Below are 19,856 nucleotides of genomic sequence, written 5' to 3' on the forward strand. Positions count from 1 at the left end.
AGCCACGCGTGATGATCAAAGAAATTCCCATTCGAGTTCAGACCGATGCGATTTTGAGGTGACCCATTTCCGCCGGGAAACGTTTCCCTTTCGTTGGCATTTTACTTGTCAAACTTGAAACTATCAACCTGTTGGAAGCAGAGATTCTCCCAACACAGAGTTGCAGCAGCTGAAACCCTCAACGAATGGCAGCGCAGCTCCGGTGGAAGATGAAGGCCTCGCTGTCTGCGGCCCAGGAGACACAGTGCACCATCAATCAATAGCACTGAGCAAGCAACAGAGATTTTATTATCTGAGAGGCTCGGACTCGATCCTCTGCTGCAGTGACTAATCTAATTGGAGCCGACACAGCCTCCCCAGCTGTGTGGTGCTGCCAAGGAAAGAGAGGAGACCCAGAATTTAGAGAGATCTTCATGAATCAATAGTCAAGTCAAAGGCAATATTGCTTCCTCCCATCCTCCCATGCGTCCACATGGACCCATCTGGACTTACAGGTCAACAGCTCAGCTCTGGTGGCAGAAATCATTCTTTCGCCCCTCCTGTGGATGTGAAGAGGAGTGAGACATGAGCCCACTCGACCAGGCTGAAGCTGAGTGCCCCTGGCGTTCCCACACCTACGGCTCCACAAGGGCACTGCTTTTTTTGTCTGTGAGCATTTTCTGTTGTCCTGAGCACAGTGTTCATTACTCAGATGTAAATAATTCAGCCTCTGAATGATTCCATGAAACATAATTGCACCGGGTCAATGCTAGCCAACACTTGAGACGGCTTGAGGGTCCCTCTGGGAGGATTTCTTGAGTGGGTGAGAGGTCGTGTCTTGTGTGTGCCAAACCGCAAAATGACAGCAGAGATCGACCTTAGACAGGAATCCTGAGTCGCTCCAGCCTCGATTTCACCATATTACATTTCATCATCATCTTCTGCATCAATTGACCACTGACCGAAGCACAGAATGTAGATCCAGCTGTAAAAATCACATTTTTCTTGAAGAAAACAAAAAATCTATAATCATTGGAACCGGGTCAAACTGAGGGCACTGAAATACCATTAGTAAACATGATCCTGTCACTAGTGTCTGGAATTATTGGTTTATTTGCTGTGGAAGGATTGAGGTGTTCATGCGCCATCTTGTGGTTTCAAGGCCGGACTGCACGCTGATTTAGTAATCTGGTCCTATTTCTAACAGAAGCGGATTACACAGAAATCCAGAGCTTTAAAAGTTGGTTTAAGGTCATTTAATTGTACCGATATTATCAGACTAATTCTAGTTCAAAAACAACTTCTGACATGAATTCTTTGGAATTACAGTTGCAGAGCTGCAACAGACACATGCTTTTGCATTGATTTTATAGAATAATAACAAAGGAAATCTTTTTTTGTTTGTTTAATTTCAATAGTTGTTTTTAAATCTTCTTAACAAACATGTTGAAAAGTTCTGTTGTCATCAAAGAAAATCCAGGATTTCACTACCGTTTCAAGCGGATGTTGACTGTATTTTTTTGGACAATAGTTGTGGGTCTGGATGTGCACACACAGGCCTGTACTTTGGACTGAGTGTTTGAGAGAGAGTTTGTCAGAGAAATGGATCTATTTTGGCTGCCTTTCTCCTGTCTGCTGCTTGTAGCCCTTCAGCTAGACTATTCAGGTATTAAACCTTTCATTTTCATGTCGTTTCAGCTTAGACAGCATAAGTTTCTTCCCCTGGTTGATGAACCTGACGGTTAACGGGCCGCTGTATTTTGTAGCCTCAGGTCCAGCTCCACTCTTCCTGCCTGCCGAGGTGGCCGGCAGCGTCCTGCAGAGGCCCAAACGTGCAAACATCGGCGTGTTTGAGGAGTGGCTGGAAGGCAATTTGGAACGTGAGTGTCTGGAGGAAACTTGTGACCTGGAAGAAGTGAGGGAAGTCTTCGAGGATGATGAAAAAACAGTGAGAATTTAGTCACTTTTTCCCTCAAAGAGATGTTCTAAATGCATTTGGGTTTAGTGGCTTCAAGCGTGTCTGTGTTTTAGATGGCGTTCTGGATGGGATACATAGGTAAGACTCTTAATTTGGCCTTCAGAGGTTGAACTGTGATGAGTCGGTGATGTCAAGAGTGCTTCTCGTGCCCTCAGATGGGAATCAGTGTGACTCAAACCCATGTCTGAACCAGGGCTCGTGCGAGGACCTTCTAGGCTCCTACACGTGCACGTGTCTACCAGGCTTTGCCGGCAAAGACTGTGAGATCGGTGAGTCCTGCTCTGGAAAAGGAGATCTGATCCCATTTCGGTGTCACAGGATAAACACCGGATCCCTTCTGTTCCACAACCTCATTCTGAATCTGATTAGTAACAGAGACGCAGACGCTCGTCCACGTTCGAGTGCTGAACATAAGTTTGTGTTATTTAGGAGTTCTGAAAATAAGGGTGACGACACCTGACTCAGCGGAGCACAAACAGTTTCCCAATTGTGAAGTTTAAAGGTCAAAGGTCTAGGGGTCTTTGGAAAAAGATTTAATGCCATTTTGGGCCCATTTGGGGCCATTCTGGGTGGAGTTTTCTTGTTTTTCTGCGTTTCCTTCTGGTCCTCCAGAGTAAAGACATCACGTTCTAACTGCTGCTGCTGCTGCGCATGATTTGATGATGGGTTGGAATGAATGAAGACGTTTCTCTCTTCAGTTATAGCTAAAAGGTGTGACGTGAACAACGGCGACTGTGCGCACTTCTGCGAGCCGCTGGGAGCCTTTGGAGCCAAATGCAGCTGTGCTACTGGATACAGAGTAACAGATGACGGGCTTGACTGCCAACCAGAAAGTATCTGCCTCTTTATTTCGATTAACCCTGTGCTGGGATGTGGTGACAGTGGCGTCTAAGTTCACATTTCTCCTGTTTTTTTAACCACACCAGCTGAATTCCCCTGTGGGAAAACAGCGCTGATGCAGGTGAACTCAGCTTTCAGGAGAACCCTGCTTGGCCGACTGGATTCCAGCCTGGAGAACGACACCGCGCCGGACAACGTCAGCACCTCACCGTGGCCTCCCTCCACCCCAGCCACCACCCCAGCACCCTTCCTGCTCTATAACATCTCCGCAGACGACAAGTCTGGCGAGACCAACGACACCACGCTTCCCGGAGACGAGGAACCTGAACCTTACAGACGCATTGTTGGTGGAGACTTGGTGATTCCAGGAGAAATTCCATGGCAGGTATTGTGGGACGGAGGCACTGGTACAGGACATGTGTGAAGAGAGATGACGGCTCTTCTTGTGTCTGATTTGCTCAGGTCGCCTTGATGCAGCGTTCCACTGGCGAGGTGTTCTGCGGTGGCTCCATTCTCAGCGAACGCTGGGTTATCACTGCTGCTCACTGCCTGCTGGAGGAAAAAGTCTCATTCTACATCAGAGTGGGTGAGTTACATTACTTTGGCCTAGAATCTAATCAGACCTATTCTGGGCCAATGTTGGTGGTCAAATCATTACACATTTCCCAGCTGTGGGCTGAAAAAAGCATTATTCGTTTACCATGCTTTCAATAGATCAATAATCTCCTCTCTCCCTCTGCAGGAGAACACACCTTGAGCATCCAGGAGGGCACAGAGCAGAATTATGATGTTTTGGAGCAGCATCTGCACCCACTCTACAACGCCAGCATAAGCTTGTACGATCATGACATTGCCCTGATTTACCTCAAAAGCCCCATCGCCTTCTCCGCAAACGTCCGGCCCATCTGCATAGGGCCCAGGGCTTTCACGGAGTTCCTCATAAAGTCGTACTCCCCGGCGAGAGTCAGCGGCTGGGGGCGGACGCGCTACCTGGGACTGACTGCAGACAGCTTGCAGAAGGTGGACGTTCCCTTCACCATTAGGACCGAGTGCAAGCACAGCAGCAGCAACAGGATCACGCCCTACATGTTCTGTGCAGGGTATAAGGACGAGGCCAAAGACGCCTGCCAGGGCGACAGTGGGGGCCCCCACACCAACAGCATTCGTGACACATGGTTCCTGACTGGCATCGTGAGCTGGGGGGAGGAATGTGCAAAGGAAGGGAAATATGGCGTGTACACCCGCGTGTCTCTGTATTACCACTGGATAAAATACGTCATGGGATCAACCAAAAAGAGGCTGGCGTTCGATGTGGAAAACCCAGATGAATAGATTTTACAGTCGTGTTGAATGTGCCGTCGTAGGTTGGAAGTAAGTTTAATTTTAATTAGTAAAGGGCCCACAAGTCAGGAGTGAAGCTTTAAATGCCACTAAACCCTTTATTAAAAACAGGAAAACTGTGGCGCAATAATAACAGTAATAGGAATTCATCCCAATGCATGGATTTCAAAAATTCACAGATTCAAACATTGTTTTATTTGTATGTTATAAAGGTTTTTATTGTATAAAATATATCATGCAATTAAATAACATAGTCTTGATATTACTTCCATCTGCTGGTAAGAGACTGTATTACAAGTTCCGGGAGTTAATGCCAGAAAAGAGAACAGATTGTTTATATGTGCTTTTGAGATATTCCAAAATAAGTTCATTGTTTTAAGATTATATATATATGAGGTACATAAAATTTCAGAGAAAACAAAACTATACACACCTCAAATATAATTCCTCAAATACCAACAGTGGCTTTAATGAATCTGTGATGAAAAAGAACCAAGTTTTCACATTTTATGATACAAAATGACGAGATTGTTTCAAGCTTAAGAAACAGAGAGGTCTCACTTTTACTCTCACAAAGTAGAACAAACACTTTATCAGATGAAGCCAGCTCACAACAGTGCTCATTGCCATGCATATTCGTATTAAGGAAGCATTATATTTGGTTCAAAGGGATATAATCTTTTCAAGCAGGGCTATTTTTAGTTTACAACATAAAAAAATTTGTGCAAAGTCTGCCACATTCTGGATTAAAATGATTAACAGTAAGTCCTATGCCATACAAATATTGTACATTTATTTAATCGCAAGCACAACATTGCTGCCTTAAATGCATGGAGTAGTCGTTTTTTTGGAGCGTTGCACAGGCGGTTCACAATGTGACCAAGCTGACAGCAAAATAAATAAATCAACAAGGTAGGAAATGTGTAGCGCTCAGCAGCTCCTGCTGCTTTCCACACTCATATCCATATCAAAGAGGGCATCAAAGGCAACGTTCCGACTGGGGCCTTAATTTGATGTGGTAAATTTATATAAGTTCGCAATCAATATTTAATTATGCGTTCAGCGTGGAGGGTATATTTCACTTTGGCTTTATGATCCCTTTTAATGGGAAATGGGAGATTTACAGAGCAGTAATGGTGAGGAGGAAACCATCTGTAAACAGCAAAATCTCCTGGTTTGTTTCACTCCTCGGTGTCTCCGTAAGGCTCCTAAAGCATTCAGAAGAGAATGACAGCTTCACACCCACCGAGGAAGACGGTATTATCAGTAGTCCTCATGGAATTACAGCGCTGTCAACTCAACCACCCAAACACGCCACATATCTGAGGATAAATTAGGAAAGGATGGTACCAGCATGAGAGGACTAAATGCCCTGCAAGGCGGGAACGGTAAGGCAGCAGCAGCAGCAGCAGCAGCAGCAGCAGCAGCAGCGAGGGAAGCACCAAACGCATCCATTCAAGTACAACGACAGGTTAAAGTGCATGTTTAACAGTAGATTTTTCAAACAAGCATGAAGTGGGGGGGGGAAGGCATTAGGGCGCGGCACAGTTTGGCAAAAAGGTGCACAAAGACACAAAAAACACTTGAGATGAGTGAACTCCACAAAGGCTGAGGTCAGACATGAGATCAAAAATATGGTTTCTATGTAGAAAAGTCTAATGGTTCTAAAGAACGCCGGGACACCATCAGCCCAGCAGAGACACACAGGACACGCTCAGTCATAAAATAATCAAATCCGGACCACAAAGTGATATTAGGAGGGATGAAGAGGTTTGAGGGGGGGTCCACAGCCACACATCGTCTCTACAGTACAGAACGCATCGTAAAAGGTTAAGATGCTCCATGACGAGAGTAGAATTATCTGCTGTTGAATGTCAGCATCATCCGTTCCTGAGTCTTTGTGCTGCGGCCTCACAGCTGAAGATTGAGCTGACGGCTCCAGTTCAGCCTGTTCCTCCAGCGTGTTCAACATCCACAGGAAAACATCACGTTCACACTCGGGCCTTTCTTCTCTACGGGGAGCTGAGCTTTCTGGATTTTAGGTTCCTTGTCTCTGCGATGCAATACACAGAAGTTCAAAAGGAAAAGTTAAAAAACAACATATCTGGTTGATTATGGCGCCTTTCTTTCTTACCCCCTGGTCTGATGGGGCGCATCCAGCCGCTGTGTCTTCTGATCAGAGGCAGTCTGGCAGCTGGGATGGAGCCCTCCTGTCGCCCACTCAGATTTTTCACCAACCTGGAGAAGAGAAAAACATCAGGAAACAGTGAAAGAGCGACGCCATTTATTTTCATTTACTTGTTCATTTGCACTGATAGCTAACTGCCCCTCAGAGAACAGACTAATTCTGGTTCGTTTACCGTCATGTGTCCCGTGCTGACAGGCTGCGCACTCACCAGCGTCCCTCGGCATCCTCGCTCTTCAGCTGAATGACGTCCCCAGATTTGATGGCGATGCTGTCAGGATGGTTCTGAAGACAGTCAGACAAAGCCACATACCTGCCCGGAGCCTGAAAGTAAAAAGTATGACAATGACAATCCAGTCTGTGTCGAATAAAAACATTGGATCATTTTTGTAGGAAATAAAAGAAACGGCGGGGGGATACAAATAGCTTTATGTCTGTTTTTGCTGCCTGTGATCTCAATAGAGTTTCTTAATATTTGATGGACAAAGAGAGTTCATCAGTGTTGTTCAAAGCACTCACAAAACTGTGAAATAATCACTCCCATTATTCCATGATTATGCATGTGTATGGTAAAAATCCTATAAAGACGCCATCATTTAAGAATTTTAATACAGTTTAGATATAATATCAGTTGTTTAATTGGTAGTAAATGCCTGTAAAAAGGAAAAATATCGAAATGTCAAAGTAAAAATCTAAAAGCAAATGTAAAACCTGAATAAACAGCACCATCTCCTGTCCATAAGGCGGTATTGCATTAAAATTAATGATGTGTGTTGATTATTGAATTTTGACTTTGTCTTCAAATTCAAACCACGGAAACATTCTTAACAAAAAAAATATGGTCTCACCAGCTGCACCAAAACCTCCTCCTCCATGTCAGACGGATGAAAAACGTCCTGACCTCCAGACCAGTCCTCCAGACCCTCGCAGATGTCTGCCGAGTGGTGAGGTCCTGGCCAACCTGGAACCATTGAGTGCTTAGACTATACCAGGCACTAAAGTCCTCACTCTACAGCTCCCAGGCATAATGTAGATACTTAGTAACTGTATCAACATTCTTAAAAAACCCTTGTCACTTACTGGGAAATTAACAAGAACGTTGAATCAAAACCTAATCTCAGTAGTTGGGCTCTGTTCCCCAAAATCCCTCGTTGGTTCTTCAGCTCAAAATATACCTGAACTGCTGATGAGGGGGAAACGTCAAATATCTGCATCAGATTAGGAAGACAATAAATAAAAAAAAATATGCAAAAAAAAAGACTCTACCACAGTTTCTGTGTCTAGTTACTAAGTATCTACGGTGGGACAAGTGTGCATGGAACTGGTGGGACTCACTCCTGCGGTCGTGCTGCTGTGATTTTGGAGACTGGGCCTGGAGGTCCGGGCTGCTCCTCCCTGACTCCGTGTCCTCGGAGCTCACTGACACCCTCTGCTGCTTGCTGGGGAGAACAGCACGTATCACCAAAATGCTGAACAAAACCGGAAGACCCGCACAGGCTAAAGGTCAATGCCAGATGCCTGACCCCAGATCAGTGCCACGTGAAGAACTCCGAGCTGCTTCACGGCAGGTGTTCAGGCAGCAGCCAGGCGGGCAGACACAACAGCCGTGTGCAAACTGGGCAAACAGGGGCTCATTTAAACGGTGTTCAAGTTCCAAATTTAGAGGATGGAGCATTTTTTATACAGTCACATCTAAAAAAAAAGGATTTACAGATAAATGAGCTCCATCGAGAAACATAATAAAAGAATCATGAGATGAAAAATAACTTTTTTTTGCTTTACGCATCACATGCAAAATTGTAAGTAGGTGCGGAAGAAAGTGATCGTTTGTGGGGGTGTAGGTTAGAGAAGCCATGGAGGAGCTACATACACGGTGTGTCAACGCAGCGAGGTGGTGGTGGAGGTGGTGGCGGTGGAGGTTGGGGGTGGAGGTCAGTTATGAGCCAAAAGAAAGATTCAAATATGATGACTATCAGAAAGAAAACAGCCATTTTCTTTAGTCTGGTTCCCCAAGCTGAGCCAGGTGGGGGTCATGCCAGGCTGAGGCGAGACAATCCAGGCTGAGTTTACCACCGATCGTTAGGGAGGGTCAGTGGCGCTGGGCGAGGCGGCGGGGCCGCGGGAGCGGGCGCTGCCGGGGGCTTCGGGGACAGGGACTTTGGGAACGCAGGCAAAGAAAGACGTTGGCTGACAGCGAGAGAAAGTCCAGCCGTGGCAGGCAGCCACTGGGAGCCCCTCTGGACGGCCGCACGGCCCTGCAGGTGTGGATGGGAGGAGTCGGGGAGAGGTGGGGGGGCTGTGCCTCTTCTCACACCACCACATTTTCATTTTCATTCATGGCCGTGGGAGCTTTTTGGCTGAATAACTGTCAGTTCACGGAACTTCTAATGCATTTTAGTCTTCTGCTAAACATAAATAAGAATCTGTACACTGTTATCAGGTTAACTGCCAACTTAATTCTGCAGTTAGGCAAAGAAAAGACGGATGTTTGTGCGTTGGTAGCCTGCAGCCATGTGCAATAGTGTCGACAGAAAAAGCACAAGACTGACCTCTCGGAGAACGGCGGAGGAGGTTGCACATGTCCCATCAGGTGACTGTGTTGGTACATTTCATCTGTGGACGAGCAAACGATGAGAGAGGGGGCAGAAATCAGGGATGCTGCTCGCTTAATTAAAATTTAAAAAGTATTGGAGACAGAGGACAGAGCTCTGCTGAGGGGCCAGAGCTTTTACCCCAACCTCCTGCTCTCCATGAGGAGCAGCTTAAAGCTCTCAAACATCCATCTTAATGTAACCTAGGAGGTTTGCAGACCTCTGAGGAGCTTCTGCTGATCGGTCAGGATCCTGCGGAGCTCGTGCAGCCAGCTCATCTTCACGTCCACGCTGGGGGCCTGGCAGAGAGAACAAACATGAAGACTTCTCTCCCACTCCTGGTTATCTATCATACCAAGGTTGAGAACCTCTCCCTACCTGAACCACGTACACTTCCTCCCTGCCGCTGTACCAGATCTCAAACTTCTTCTGATCTCCCTTGACGTTCTCTGTGATCCCCACGGCAGTCATCTGCCAGGAGACGCACAGCCTTTACACCCGCACGTACAGATTTACATCATGTCGCACACGGCATCCTGACACAACGCGAGCGTTCGCGCACCTCCGCTCTCTGACTCCTTCCTGCCCACATCCTCAATAATAAATCAAGAGCAGCTGCTGCCGTGACAACGGCTGTGAAGCGTCAACATGGGCAACAAATCTGAGACGTGAGGTCATACAGGAGTACGGTTCTCTCGCCAGCTTGTCTCTCCTGGTTCATTGTCACACTTTTGACAGACACAGAGCCACATTCAGCCAACATATCGTGCACCAGAGTGAAGACATGTGACATTAAAGATGGATACGTGTGGAGACTCCTGCCAACCTTCAGACAGTGTTTGAAGCTGTAGGAGGGCGTCTTGTCGCCTCCGTCTCCGTGCTCCTCCCTCCGTTTGCAGAACAGCAGAGCCCTTTCATATAAAAACAGATGCCTCTGCATCGGCTTGAAGCGAGCCAGCTCCTTCATGCGCGTGGGGCCCCTCTTATGACTGATCCACACGCTGAAGGAGCCCTGCATCAGCACGCGTCCCAGCTCACAGATGTCACCCTGCCAAAGGATGGAAGAGCGTCAGCATCCACACTGCTCGGGCTCTTCACAGCCACACACAGTCTCCACGGTGGCTCCAAACCTCGTATCCTGTGATGGCTATCTGATGCATGGAGTCATTGACGGATTTCAGAAGATCCAGCATGGCTGTCAGCGCCCCCTGGAGTTCAGAGGTCCCCTTGCAGTCTGTGCTATATTTGAGAAGCTCCTAAAAACACAAGTTTGTACAAATTGAGGAACACATACAGACACAGGAGCTGGACCTCGTTCTTTATTGTGTGTGTGTGTGATGAGACACAGTGCCAGACCTTGAGCAGCAACTGGTATTTAGTGAGGCGTTGAACTGGTTTCAGTAGGTAGGAGTCCAGGCCCAGTTTGTGCTCCAGCTTTTTTTGGCATTCCTTAAAGGAGAAAGATGCTTACATCCCACAATCAATGTAAGATATGTGTAGAAATTCTGATTTAACCGTATCATAGTAAACACACACACACACACACACAGATTTAGGGGTTGTGGGACAAATAGGAGCTCATCTAAAAACTGACCTGAAAGAAGTGACAGTCTGAGAACTGTCTCCACAAGGCATCAGAGCGCAGTTTATTCTGGCAGTAACATTCATACATTTGGAAACACTCTTTCTGAGGGGATTTAAAAAGAGATGAATATGAATAAGTAAGCACCTGGAAACCGGAAATTTAAAAATAGAGAAAAACTACATAATTGAAGGAGTCGTCTCACCCTTTCCAGAAAGCAAGCCCCCACACCTTCGGGAGTTTCTAGGCATCCTTCAAGGTCCTGGAGGAAAATTCTGAAATCCCAGAAGGGTTAAAACCCACAAAAGAGATTTAAAGAGATACAGAAGAGAAAAGGACCAAAACCCCATATGTATTTATTTTAGATATACAGAGGTACACAACTTCTATTTGAACATTAGGTGGGCCTATAGGTGATGTACGATGCTACCTGCTATGGAAATTGTAGATCTCTGGCATGTTTCCGAAGAGGATGTCTCGCTTGCTGCGGAGGATGGGAGGCAGAAGCCCGATCAGAGCCGGGTTGTCCATCTCAGCCCTGTATCCCTTCATGTGTGACAATTAGCCATTAATGCAACGACAAGTAATAAAGATTTAGTAATAAATCTGCTTTATGAACAACAAGAAGTCTCTTTCTATTTCCCCCTCACCAGCAGAACCGAGAGCAGCTCGTCCACGTATATTCGTTCCGTATTCAGGAGTTCCCTCATCACGTGACTGAGGTGGACATAGAGGGCGCCAGAGGGCATCGTTAGCACGGAACAAAAAGAATCACAAAATATAGAGCATCAAAAAGCAGCACCGAGGATCAACAGACACCTCCCCCTCACCGCTTCTGCATATCTGGGCTGTCCTCCCCCTCCAGGCTGTAGGCCACGCAGCTTCGGCTCTCCTGGTAATCGTGAATCACCTCGATCTGAACACACCGGAGACGGACGACACCGACTCTTCCGCTTACGGTCGCAGAACTGATCATGCTGCCAAGCGCGCTGGCAGCCGAATATGACCTGAATATTGATAACAAATGCTTTTGACCTTACTTTTCTGGGATTGGGACTCTTTCGGGAGACTCTCTTCCCCGGCAGAGGGAGATCAAACGTGAATTTCAAACCATCGCCTGCAAAAGGAAGAACATCACTCACCGCAGCAGACGTCCATCAAAGTCCATAATTTACATGCTGCTTGTTTTCATATATTCTGATGAAATCTTTTATAGATTAGAACAGGGCCGTCTTCCCGGTCTTTCCTATTTTTAACACTATACAGCCATAACTGACACATAGGATAATGAGTAGTAATGGGTCCTGTCCTCTAAAGGTGCAGCCAAGATCTGGTACCTATATAAAGATCTAAAGCAGGTGGAATCCACTGTCAAATTCATTTTGATCCTGGCAGCTAGAGACTAACCTCATATTCCAACCTCATCACGTGCCTGCATGTTGCCCTCATCAATAAAACCCAACATTTCCTCTGCGTCTCCGCACACTTTTATTCTGTTTAATCTTTCGTTTTAATGCAGCTACATATCATAAAGGACAAATTCAAATCAACATAAAGCCCACTCATGGCTTTACCATATGCAGGCAGTAGGACAGTCAATGTCTTCAGATAAAACACACCAGATAACACATGCAGCATGAACTGGCTACTCCTCTATATGGTTAGCTTGATGTATCTCCCTGGAGACATCGGGAGATGAAAGATGCTGGAGCTGCTGTGGAGGCCAGGCCGGCTCCCCATGGACTGATTAGTCCTTCGTGCTTGTTTGTAAAGGTAGTCTGCAAACCCCAGTGGCAAACCAAAAACACCTTAGGCTTACTCAGTAGGACCCTCTGATGTGTTAATGTAACCATGGTGCTTAAAGGAAAAATGCAAGGGTTGTGGAATTGGTTCCAGGCCTGAGGGGGAGTAAATAAAAGGCCCCATGCTGGGCCTGGGAAGCAAGAGAAGCTTAGTAAGGTGTTGGATTTGTAAAAGCCAAAAACTAATTATTAATGAATGGTGTGTGTGTGTGTGTGTGTGTGTGTGTCTACCATGCTTTGGAGAGAAGGGGGATTTGGAGCGCGGGGGGTTTTCGGGCCTGGGGGCCACCAGTTGGACCGGTCGTACGTGCTTGTCAGCCAGCTTCCTCAGACAGGCCTGTCGATTCTGGATCATCTGCTGCACCGCTACATGCTTCTCAAACGTCTCCGCTATCTGGGTCTGGCAGATTGGATTTATGGAAATGAAGATCATGCCTTGCATTTATTACTCTAAAGGAGCTACAGCGGTGGTGACAGAGATGAATCCAACACCCTCTGTATGAAATTAGCCGTAGCCACCGACCTGCAGTTGGGGCGTGATGACCCCTTCGTACTCTATGGCCAAGACATCAGGGCCTGAGCTCAGCATCGATGGTGCCTCCTCCAGGAACTTCTCAATGTCCTGCAGAGCAGCCTGGGCCCCCTCTTTAGACTGCAACCTATCCACCAGCTGATTGGCCAGCAGATATGCTCCATTGTCACACCAGGTTTGGGCCTTGGGGTGCAGAAAAACACATTCTGCTCGCCATAAAAGCTTTCCGGGGCGTGTGTTTGGGTCCGTAGATGCTCTCACCTGTCCGAGACACAGCAGCAGCTGGTGCGTCTGCAGGAGGTGTGCGCGTTTGGCCTTCAGAGCAGCATCGAGAGTGTCGCAGTAGTGGCGGAGCTCGTTGCAGCGCTGCATGATGAGCGCCATGGCGTAGTGGTGACCAGCCGACAGCTGGTGTCCGTGAAGGATGAAGATCTGAGTTTGAGACATCACCTCCTGCCACAACCGACAAACACACACTTGAAATAGTCCCCGTTTCTATTTATAGCGAGTGACGTGTGAATCTTTATATTAATATTTGCACATTGGCCGACCTGAGCGTTTGATTCCAGGCTGTCAAACCTTTTCAGAACCTGTTCCGTCTGAGCCAGCGTGCTGACAGACACCGGCAGTTCTCTCTCCTCAGACATCAGAGCCTGCAGGCGCATCTCCGTCTAAAAACACACATTACAAAAGATCTCACACACACGCGATAAAGGCTCTCAAGGTTCCCAATGTGGCCAAGGTCCAGGTCCAGTCGGAGGAACAATTCTCACCTCCTGAAAGCTCTGCTCATATCTGAGGAGCTGCAGGTACTGGTGGAACTTAAGACGGTGCTTCTCAAAGAAGCCATCGAAGGCCGACTCCATGTCTCTGAGCTGAGTGTAAAGCCTAAACAAACAGGCAGGTGCAGGTTTTCAGTGTGTCATAAATGCATGAAAGGTTTCTTTTACATGTTCAGCCACTATTCTAAAGAAATGACCTCTGCACTGTCTCCCAGTCCATCCTCACGTCCCACTGAGCATCATCTTCCTTCCCTGAGGTCTCCAGGCTTAAGAGAAGATGATGACCCTCCTTTGACACAGACTTGATAGCATCCTTTTTTTTAAAAAGAAAATAAATAAGAATGCATACATTTATTGAAATATTGATCATTTCAGTATTTACCAGGATGTACAACTCCGAGGATTACAGAAATGAGGAATGAACCCTGTCTTACTTTGAGCTTCCTATATTTCGCAGTGTGGGTCTCCAGGAGATGTTGGGTGTCTTTTCTGTCATCGGGCAACTCGGTCTCAGCCAGCTCGGTGCCAAAACTCTGCAGCATCTGGGCGATGTCTTTGACCGTCACAGCAAAACTCTCAATGGCCTGCAGAGGAAAGAGGAGAGATGCAGGGAAGATGCGGCACCGAAGACAAGACAGCAGAAAAGTCCCACTGGGGACGTGTTCAAAATGTCCAACAAAGGTTTCCAACAAAGCAAAAATAACAACAAAGGTGAACCCCAGAAAAGTTGCAAAGCTTCTCTCAGCTTACTGTTCGTAAAACAATCCAGTCGCTGTGGCAGTAGTCCAAGGTGCCCCCGAACTCTGAAGTCAGCTGGTTCTCATCGATGTAGCGCAGAAGGTCAGTGACAGAGCTCAGCATCACCACCTGAAGGTGGCGGAGCAGAGAAAATGAGTCCCTTAGTTTTATGGTTTACAGGTTAGAATCAGCAGAATAAAGGTCGATTACCACCACTGACAGGTGACACGTTTCTTCATGACACACAGAAACCATAGAAACTGTGGTACTCGAGGACGTAGCAGAATACAAACACGTGGGACATGTGTGGGAACTGAGGAGGAGCTGCCTTACTGGCATCTGGAGCATGAAGTCCTCCTGACTGAAGCGAAAGCCAATATCAGTGACGGTGCGATGGAAGAAGCTGGTGGGTCGGAGCACCAAAACCAGGTGAAGGTTCCCCGGAAAGGATGCCTGGAAAGGGTCAAAGAGGACACCTGCTTACATTTCCAAAAATGTACACAGCTGCCATAAACTATAGTGAAATGTTGTCCAGAGAGCTCCTGATTCTCCATTCTATCTCAACTGTCACTCCCTAAAGTATCTGTAGGCACCTGTCCAGCGGTCCAATTTTACTCTATCCATCTCTGCTGGAATGAATTTTTAATGTGATTGGGTTGTTACCTGGGTGTTTAACATTAATAGTTTCTCTAGAAAGGCGCTAAATCAGAGCCGTCGAGCTGAGGAAATGAATGACTTTAATATATTCCTGAAATGAATGAATGCTTTTAGCGTTCAGATTAAAACTCCGCACGCATGCATGCGTCACGCAGTGCACCGACATTCATTTTTCGTAATCACACAATTAAAGCTTAGAAACGCAAGTAAATGATGAAAAAAACATCTGCTGATGAAGCTTTGCTTGCATGACAAAGCAGAAACGCCGCCGCAGTAAAGCCCCCCCACCCTCGTCTCCGGCACCGCATTCAAAGAACTTCTCCAGAACTCCTCAGATGGAAAATTGCGTCGTCAGCAGCTCGTTACCGGGCACCGTTGCATCTTCTGTAATCCCAGCTGGTAACCGCAATTAGACACGGGGGTTGACGCCATCTCCATGAAACGCTCGATCCCGCCCGTGTGCGGGAACTCGGCGCTGAAGCGCGGAGCCGCCTCCGGCTGCAGGAGCGCAGAGCCGCAGCGCTGCAGCAGACTGCTGCCAGGGTGGCAGCGCACACTGCACCCTTCCCCTCCTGCCTCCCTGCCTTTTCATCCCCCTCAGACCCGCGTCATCACGCAATATTTGCCTACTCACGCCATTTGCAGGGATGTGCAATGGCTCGATGCAGACTAGACATGTCTGTTCAACCTCGCTAGAACGGCTCCCAACATCAGCGTTTGAAGCAAATAATAATAATAAATATACAAATATATACAATGAATAGATTAAAAAAAAATGGTCCAATGTTTCCAGTATCAAGGACATTGAATATTTCTGCATGATGAGTCATCTGTCTGCTGGAAATCCTGATGAAATAACTAAATTAGGGGTGGAAGTAGTTCAGTCTGTAGTGTAGAGGACTGGGCAGAGGGTTTAACTTTAAGATGGGGGGGTGTACCAGCACCAGGATACCGTCAGACCCTCGAGGACAGTATGAACCCTCAAAATGCTCATATTGCCCTGCGATGATGAGCCGACTCCATCACTCTCCCATGACCCCAGAAGGGATCGAGAAGCCAAGAACAGAGAAAAGAAGGAATAACTAAATCAAGCATCTCTCTCACCGCTATCCTGGAAAGAGCGGTCTTGATGGAGGCCCACGTATCCAGTCTGCGGTCTAAAATGATGATGAACTTTACTCCCGGTTGCCTCATTCTGGAAGAAGAATCAAGTTATCATAACTGCTTGTAGTCCTCAAGCATATTTTGCTGCCTAAATAATAATTGAAAAGGAGAGAGAATTCAATTAGTGCAATAATGTCCTGTTGATGGTAAACTGACAGCACATGGCATGAACAGATCTAATTCTGCCCTCTCTGGGGAGTCGTGATATGGAGGACATCGGACACTGAGCTGAAGGGGCATTTCAGGCCGGCTGTGCTTAAAGTGCATGTGACAGGCTTTGGTGCACTGCAGGAAGAACAGAAAGGCTAGAGGAGGAGGACGCACCGAGGGATGAGAGTCAGGTATGTAAATACTTTGGCTAAAGCTTCCTCTGGAATGTCACTGAAAGCAGAGCATTCTGGGAGGGTGATGATGACACTGGAGTCTTCCCCACGGCCCCCTGGACAAGGGAAAGTAAACCAAGCATGTACTTTGTTTTAAAAAAACGCAGCAAATGTGTGATTAATGCTGAAATCATTTAACCGTGCCTCACCTGACAGGTACGCAACCTGCTTCTCTATGTAACCTCCGACCTCCTTCATGCTCACAGGAACCGTAACCTCTACGAAAAGAGGAACAATAAACACAAATTATGGCACAAAAGTGCTTAAAATTCAACACACTTATAATTGAACTCAGAATAGATATTTTAGAGGCGCTTTATCACAATGAGGCAGCCAGGTGACCTGGTGTACCTGCTGTCTAAGGGCTAAATAAGTCTGGCTGATAAGTCACTGGTTCCAAAGCATAAACAGAGGGAAGGATAACAGATCACTTCAAAAAGCTCGACTGACACAGCAGAGGTGCTTTGGAAGACTAGATTGCCATCACATGCATGTAATGAGCTCCACCAACCCCTGCTGAATATTTGATGTGTGTCTCTAAGTTGCAAAGTTAGACCACAGCTAGACTGCGCACGCATACGGGCAGGCTAATGTTACCGTCCAGCTCACACAAACATTCATACGTGAACATAGGTCCACATATGTGAAAAACCTCATTAAATGCTTCAATGTTTTTAAAAAGAAACCAACGTTGACGCTGGGCAAACACGGTTATTTACTTTGAAAGGAAACCAGGATTTCCTCCAGGTGACTTTGAGGATACATGCACAGGCCAAACTCAGATAATCTGGTGTGTTTGCCGTCCTGTTGTTGCACACACAGAAGGGAGAAAGGGGAACATTTGCCAGTGTGGATGGAAACAGACGCGGAGCTTATCGCTGTTGCCCAAACAGACAGAACCACGTATGCAGATTACGACGGTGCCTGAACGTTCCGCTGCGTGTTCTGGTCAGAAAAAGGAAAAGGCGTGACTCAGAACGTGTACGGATCAGGGTCAGTAAAGGAGCGTGGCGCCACACTAGTGACACAAGGCCGTGAAAGGCAGTGCGTCATACACACTGAGCTGTTGTCAAACATGTAACAGAACAAGAGTTCCCCTCCCATCGCACACAGACCTGGTCTCATACTGCTTTTAGGTCATGAGATTTTTGGAAAAAACACAAAGCTTACAATGCTGAGAGGATTAAACTGGTTCAGCAGTCTTCGCCCCCCCCCCCCCTCCGGGTTACAGGGGCACGAGATTGGTTTTGCAATAGAAAGACCAAAATGACCTGGAGACAATATTCCCCTCCATATATTTGCCTGGGACACGCAGGAATAGACAAACATTGAATTTGATAAATGTGTTTGGCAGCCTGATGAATTCAAATGTAACAGAATATATGACGAAGAGGCTCAGGTGCCGCAGTGCAAAAAGTGGCGTCTAAGAAGATTTGTTGTTTTGAAGAGGTAACTTTACAGTGCAGCCGACCTGAAGTGTGAAACAGGTCCTCTGATATAAAGTTTGGTTAATACCGCACTGATTTAGCCTTTTCATTGGAATAAGATGTGTGAAAAGAGCCACAGGCATGTTTTCCCTTCTGACAGAGAGAAGAAATCTTCATTTTTCCATTGTTTTTCAGCACCATGCTTATCACACTGTATCCTGTTTAAGCTGATTAGGACACGGCCGGAGAGAATGGCTCAAATTACACACCGAGAGGGGAAAAAAGGCAGCAGGTATTAATAGAAGCGAAGTGCAGCCTTGCCGTGCTCTCTGTTACCTTGTACAGGTAAATGAATCCACACCAGACATTCAAAACAAGAGCCCCATTAATAAAACATCCATTCAAGGCTGCCACCAGGACTTATCTGTCAATCAGACCCTCCGCCAGTCCTGATACTTTACCTTCATTCTGTTTTCATCCTGTTGATTGACAGCCAGTAACATTAAAGACTCAGAATTTAGCCCACTTTAGAGAAATATTGTCTGTTGTAACACTGAGGATGGATGTGGATGATTCACTGACAACAAATATGTACATTTTACTCCCAAAAGCACCATATTGACACAACACATCACTGCTGCCGATGTGTACTGTAACATGTGTGACCGACGGCTTAAAATAGCCGGAATAATCCCCCGTCATGGCTGGCAAAGCAAAGCCGCAGGAACTGGCACATCAAAAGCCAAACTTCGAGACCTAGGACAGCTTTCATATTAAATAACTAGTACACCAGATTGTGTTTCTCTCTAGTCAGCTCGATGGAGTAGCAGATAGATATTGTTCAGATGTCAGCGTGGCCTTTACTTACGCTGCAGAGTGCTCTCCAGCTGGGCGCTGGCCTGCAGGAGGTAGTGGTAGCTTTCCATCTCCTCCTTGGGTTCCTTTTCTGTCTCCATCTCCCCCTGCAATGAGGCCGGACCCATTCCTCCTCCTCCCCCTCCTCTCTGGTGCTGGATACAGGTGAGAGAAACTGCTGCGGCGGCGGCGGCGGCGGGAGGTCCACGGGGCCTCACATTCTCCTCAGAGTCCCACAGCTCTGCACAATCATCCTCCGACTACAACAGGGAAACTTTAGCTGGGGCAGCTCCCTGAGGCTCCCTGAGCTCTCTGACCTTGAGCGGCATGGAGGGAATCCACAGCGAGCGATGCAGATGGAGCAGACCTGAACACGACAGCACCGGGATGCTGGTTGGATGCACCGCTTCCGACTTGCAGGGAAGGCGATTGGCTTCGCTCTCGGTGACTTCAAAACAAATACGGCTCCATCTGGTCAGTGCTACCAGCCTCCCTCCTCGCTGCCCCTCCCCTCACATTTAGTCCAGCAGCTTTAATGCGGCAGCTCAGGAGTCTGACACGCTGCCAACTCCCTCCCAACTTTTCTCCTCACCTCACCCCTTCGTGCTCTCCCTACAGTAGGCTCCACTGTCAGGCTGCTTGGCCTCAATATTCATGCGCCCACTGCATGAAGCAGAGAAAAGAACTGTTGTAAAAAGAGAAACTGAAAGTCTAATGCCAGCATTTTCAGCCCAGGCAGAGCGCTTCGACGCACAAGAGCAGCTTTCAAGGAGAACAGCCATGTTATTGTGTACATACAGATAACACAGCCTCCCGACCCCTTGACCCCCCCAGCCTACATGGCAGGACGCTGCATGGATCTGATTGGAGGAAACATTTGTGAATGTAAACCACCTCTGTGTGGCCAAACTCTTGATTTGAGGCCACACATGGAGCAGTCCTGATACGCAGCCACTCAGCTGATCCAGCTTAGCCTCTCAGTCATCTCATTACCATGCTGCGTCTTAGTGTGTCCAAACA

General features: G+C 47.1%; 2 protein-coding genes across 9 annotated transcripts; one reads left to right on the forward strand and one right to left on the reverse strand.

Annotated features, from left to right (window-relative positions):
- The first annotated feature begins 1,506 nt into the window (after positions 1 to 1,506).
- Positions 1,507 to 4,384, forward strand: f9a (coagulation factor IXa). The gene is made up of 8 exons (XM_003970183.3): positions 1,507 to 1,645; positions 1,746 to 1,927; positions 2,011 to 2,035; positions 2,113 to 2,226; positions 2,656 to 2,790; positions 2,884 to 3,182; positions 3,260 to 3,383; positions 3,540 to 4,384. Exons 1-8 carry the CDS (start codon positions 1,582 to 1,584, stop codon positions 4,127 to 4,129), a joined length of 1,533 nt encoding a protein of 510 aa, XP_003970232.2. The 5' UTR covers positions 1,507 to 1,581; the 3' UTR covers positions 4,130 to 4,384.
- Positions 4,385 to 4,545: 161 nt separating this feature from the next.
- Positions 4,546 to 19,354, reverse strand: mcf2a (MCF.2 cell line derived transforming sequence a). Of its 8 annotated transcripts, XM_029847477.1 has the most exons (30): positions 18,850 to 19,349; positions 16,704 to 16,772; positions 16,496 to 16,610; positions 16,112 to 16,202; positions 14,684 to 14,803; positions 14,363 to 14,479; positions 14,047 to 14,196; positions 13,810 to 13,925; positions 13,604 to 13,718; positions 13,382 to 13,501; positions 13,092 to 13,283; positions 12,822 to 13,013; positions 12,530 to 12,698; positions 11,537 to 11,613; positions 11,327 to 11,412; positions 11,147 to 11,213; positions 10,927 to 11,042; positions 10,702 to 10,771; positions 10,509 to 10,601; positions 10,271 to 10,363; positions 10,045 to 10,170; positions 9,741 to 9,962; positions 9,293 to 9,385; positions 9,135 to 9,213; positions 8,873 to 8,936; positions 7,659 to 7,762; positions 7,172 to 7,284; positions 6,535 to 6,647; positions 6,273 to 6,376; positions 4,546 to 6,191 (listed from the first exon to the last, which is right to left on the reverse strand). In XM_029847477.1, the coding sequence occupies exons 1-30, from the start codon at positions 18,962 to 18,964 to the stop codon at positions 6,151 to 6,153; spliced, it is 3,342 nt and encodes a 1,113-aa protein (XP_029703337.1). In that variant the 5' UTR covers positions 18,965 to 19,349; the 3' UTR covers positions 4,546 to 6,150. The 8 variants fall into 8 exon arrangements, 6 of the variants coding, with proteins under 6 accessions (XP_029703337.1, XP_011608748.2, XP_029703339.1 ...); XM_029847479.1 differs by lacking the exons at positions 4,546 to 6,191; positions 6,273 to 6,376 and adding an exon at positions 7,404 to 7,503 and having other exon boundaries at positions 6,537 to 6,647; positions 18,850 to 19,353; XM_029847478.1 differs by lacking the exons at positions 4,546 to 6,191; positions 6,273 to 6,376 and adding an exon at positions 7,404 to 7,506 and having other exon boundaries at positions 6,537 to 6,647; positions 18,850 to 19,353.
- Between the last annotated feature and the right edge of the window lie 502 nt (positions 19,355 to 19,856).

The sequence above is a fragment of the Takifugu rubripes genome, chromosome 14 (genome assembly GCF_901000725.2).
Source record: "Takifugu rubripes chromosome 14, fTakRub1.2, whole genome shotgun sequence".
Classification (NCBI taxonomy): domain Eukaryota; kingdom Metazoa; phylum Chordata; class Actinopteri; order Tetraodontiformes; family Tetraodontidae; genus Takifugu; species Takifugu rubripes.

Excerpts from the sequence above, each read along its gene's own strand:
- f9a (XM_003970183.3), top strand. The coding sequence starts at position 1,582 with ATGGATCTATTTTGGCTGCCTTTCTCCTGTCTGCTGCTTGTAGCCCTT. Across the intron at positions 2,036-2,112 it reads GTTCTGGATGGGATACATAG|ATGGGAATCAGTGTGACTCA; the intron begins GTAAGACTCTTA and ends TCGTGCCCTCAG. Across the intron at positions 2,791-2,883 it reads GCTTGACTGCCAACCAGAAA|CTGAATTCCCCTGTGGGAAA; the intron begins GTATCTGCCTCT and ends TAACCACACCAG.
- mcf2a (XM_029847477.1), bottom strand. The coding sequence starts at position 18,964 with ATGGGTCCGGCCTCATTGCAGGGGGAGATGGAGACAGAAAAGGAACCC. Across the intron at positions 11,614-12,529 it reads CCCCTTCTCTCCAAAGCATG|GCGATGGTTTGAAATTCACG; the intron begins GTAGACACACAC and ends TTCCTTTTGCAG. Across the intron at positions 9,963-10,044 it reads TAGCCATCACAGGATACGAG|GGTGACATCTGTGAGCTGGG; the intron begins GTTTGGAGCCAC and ends ATCCTTTGGCAG.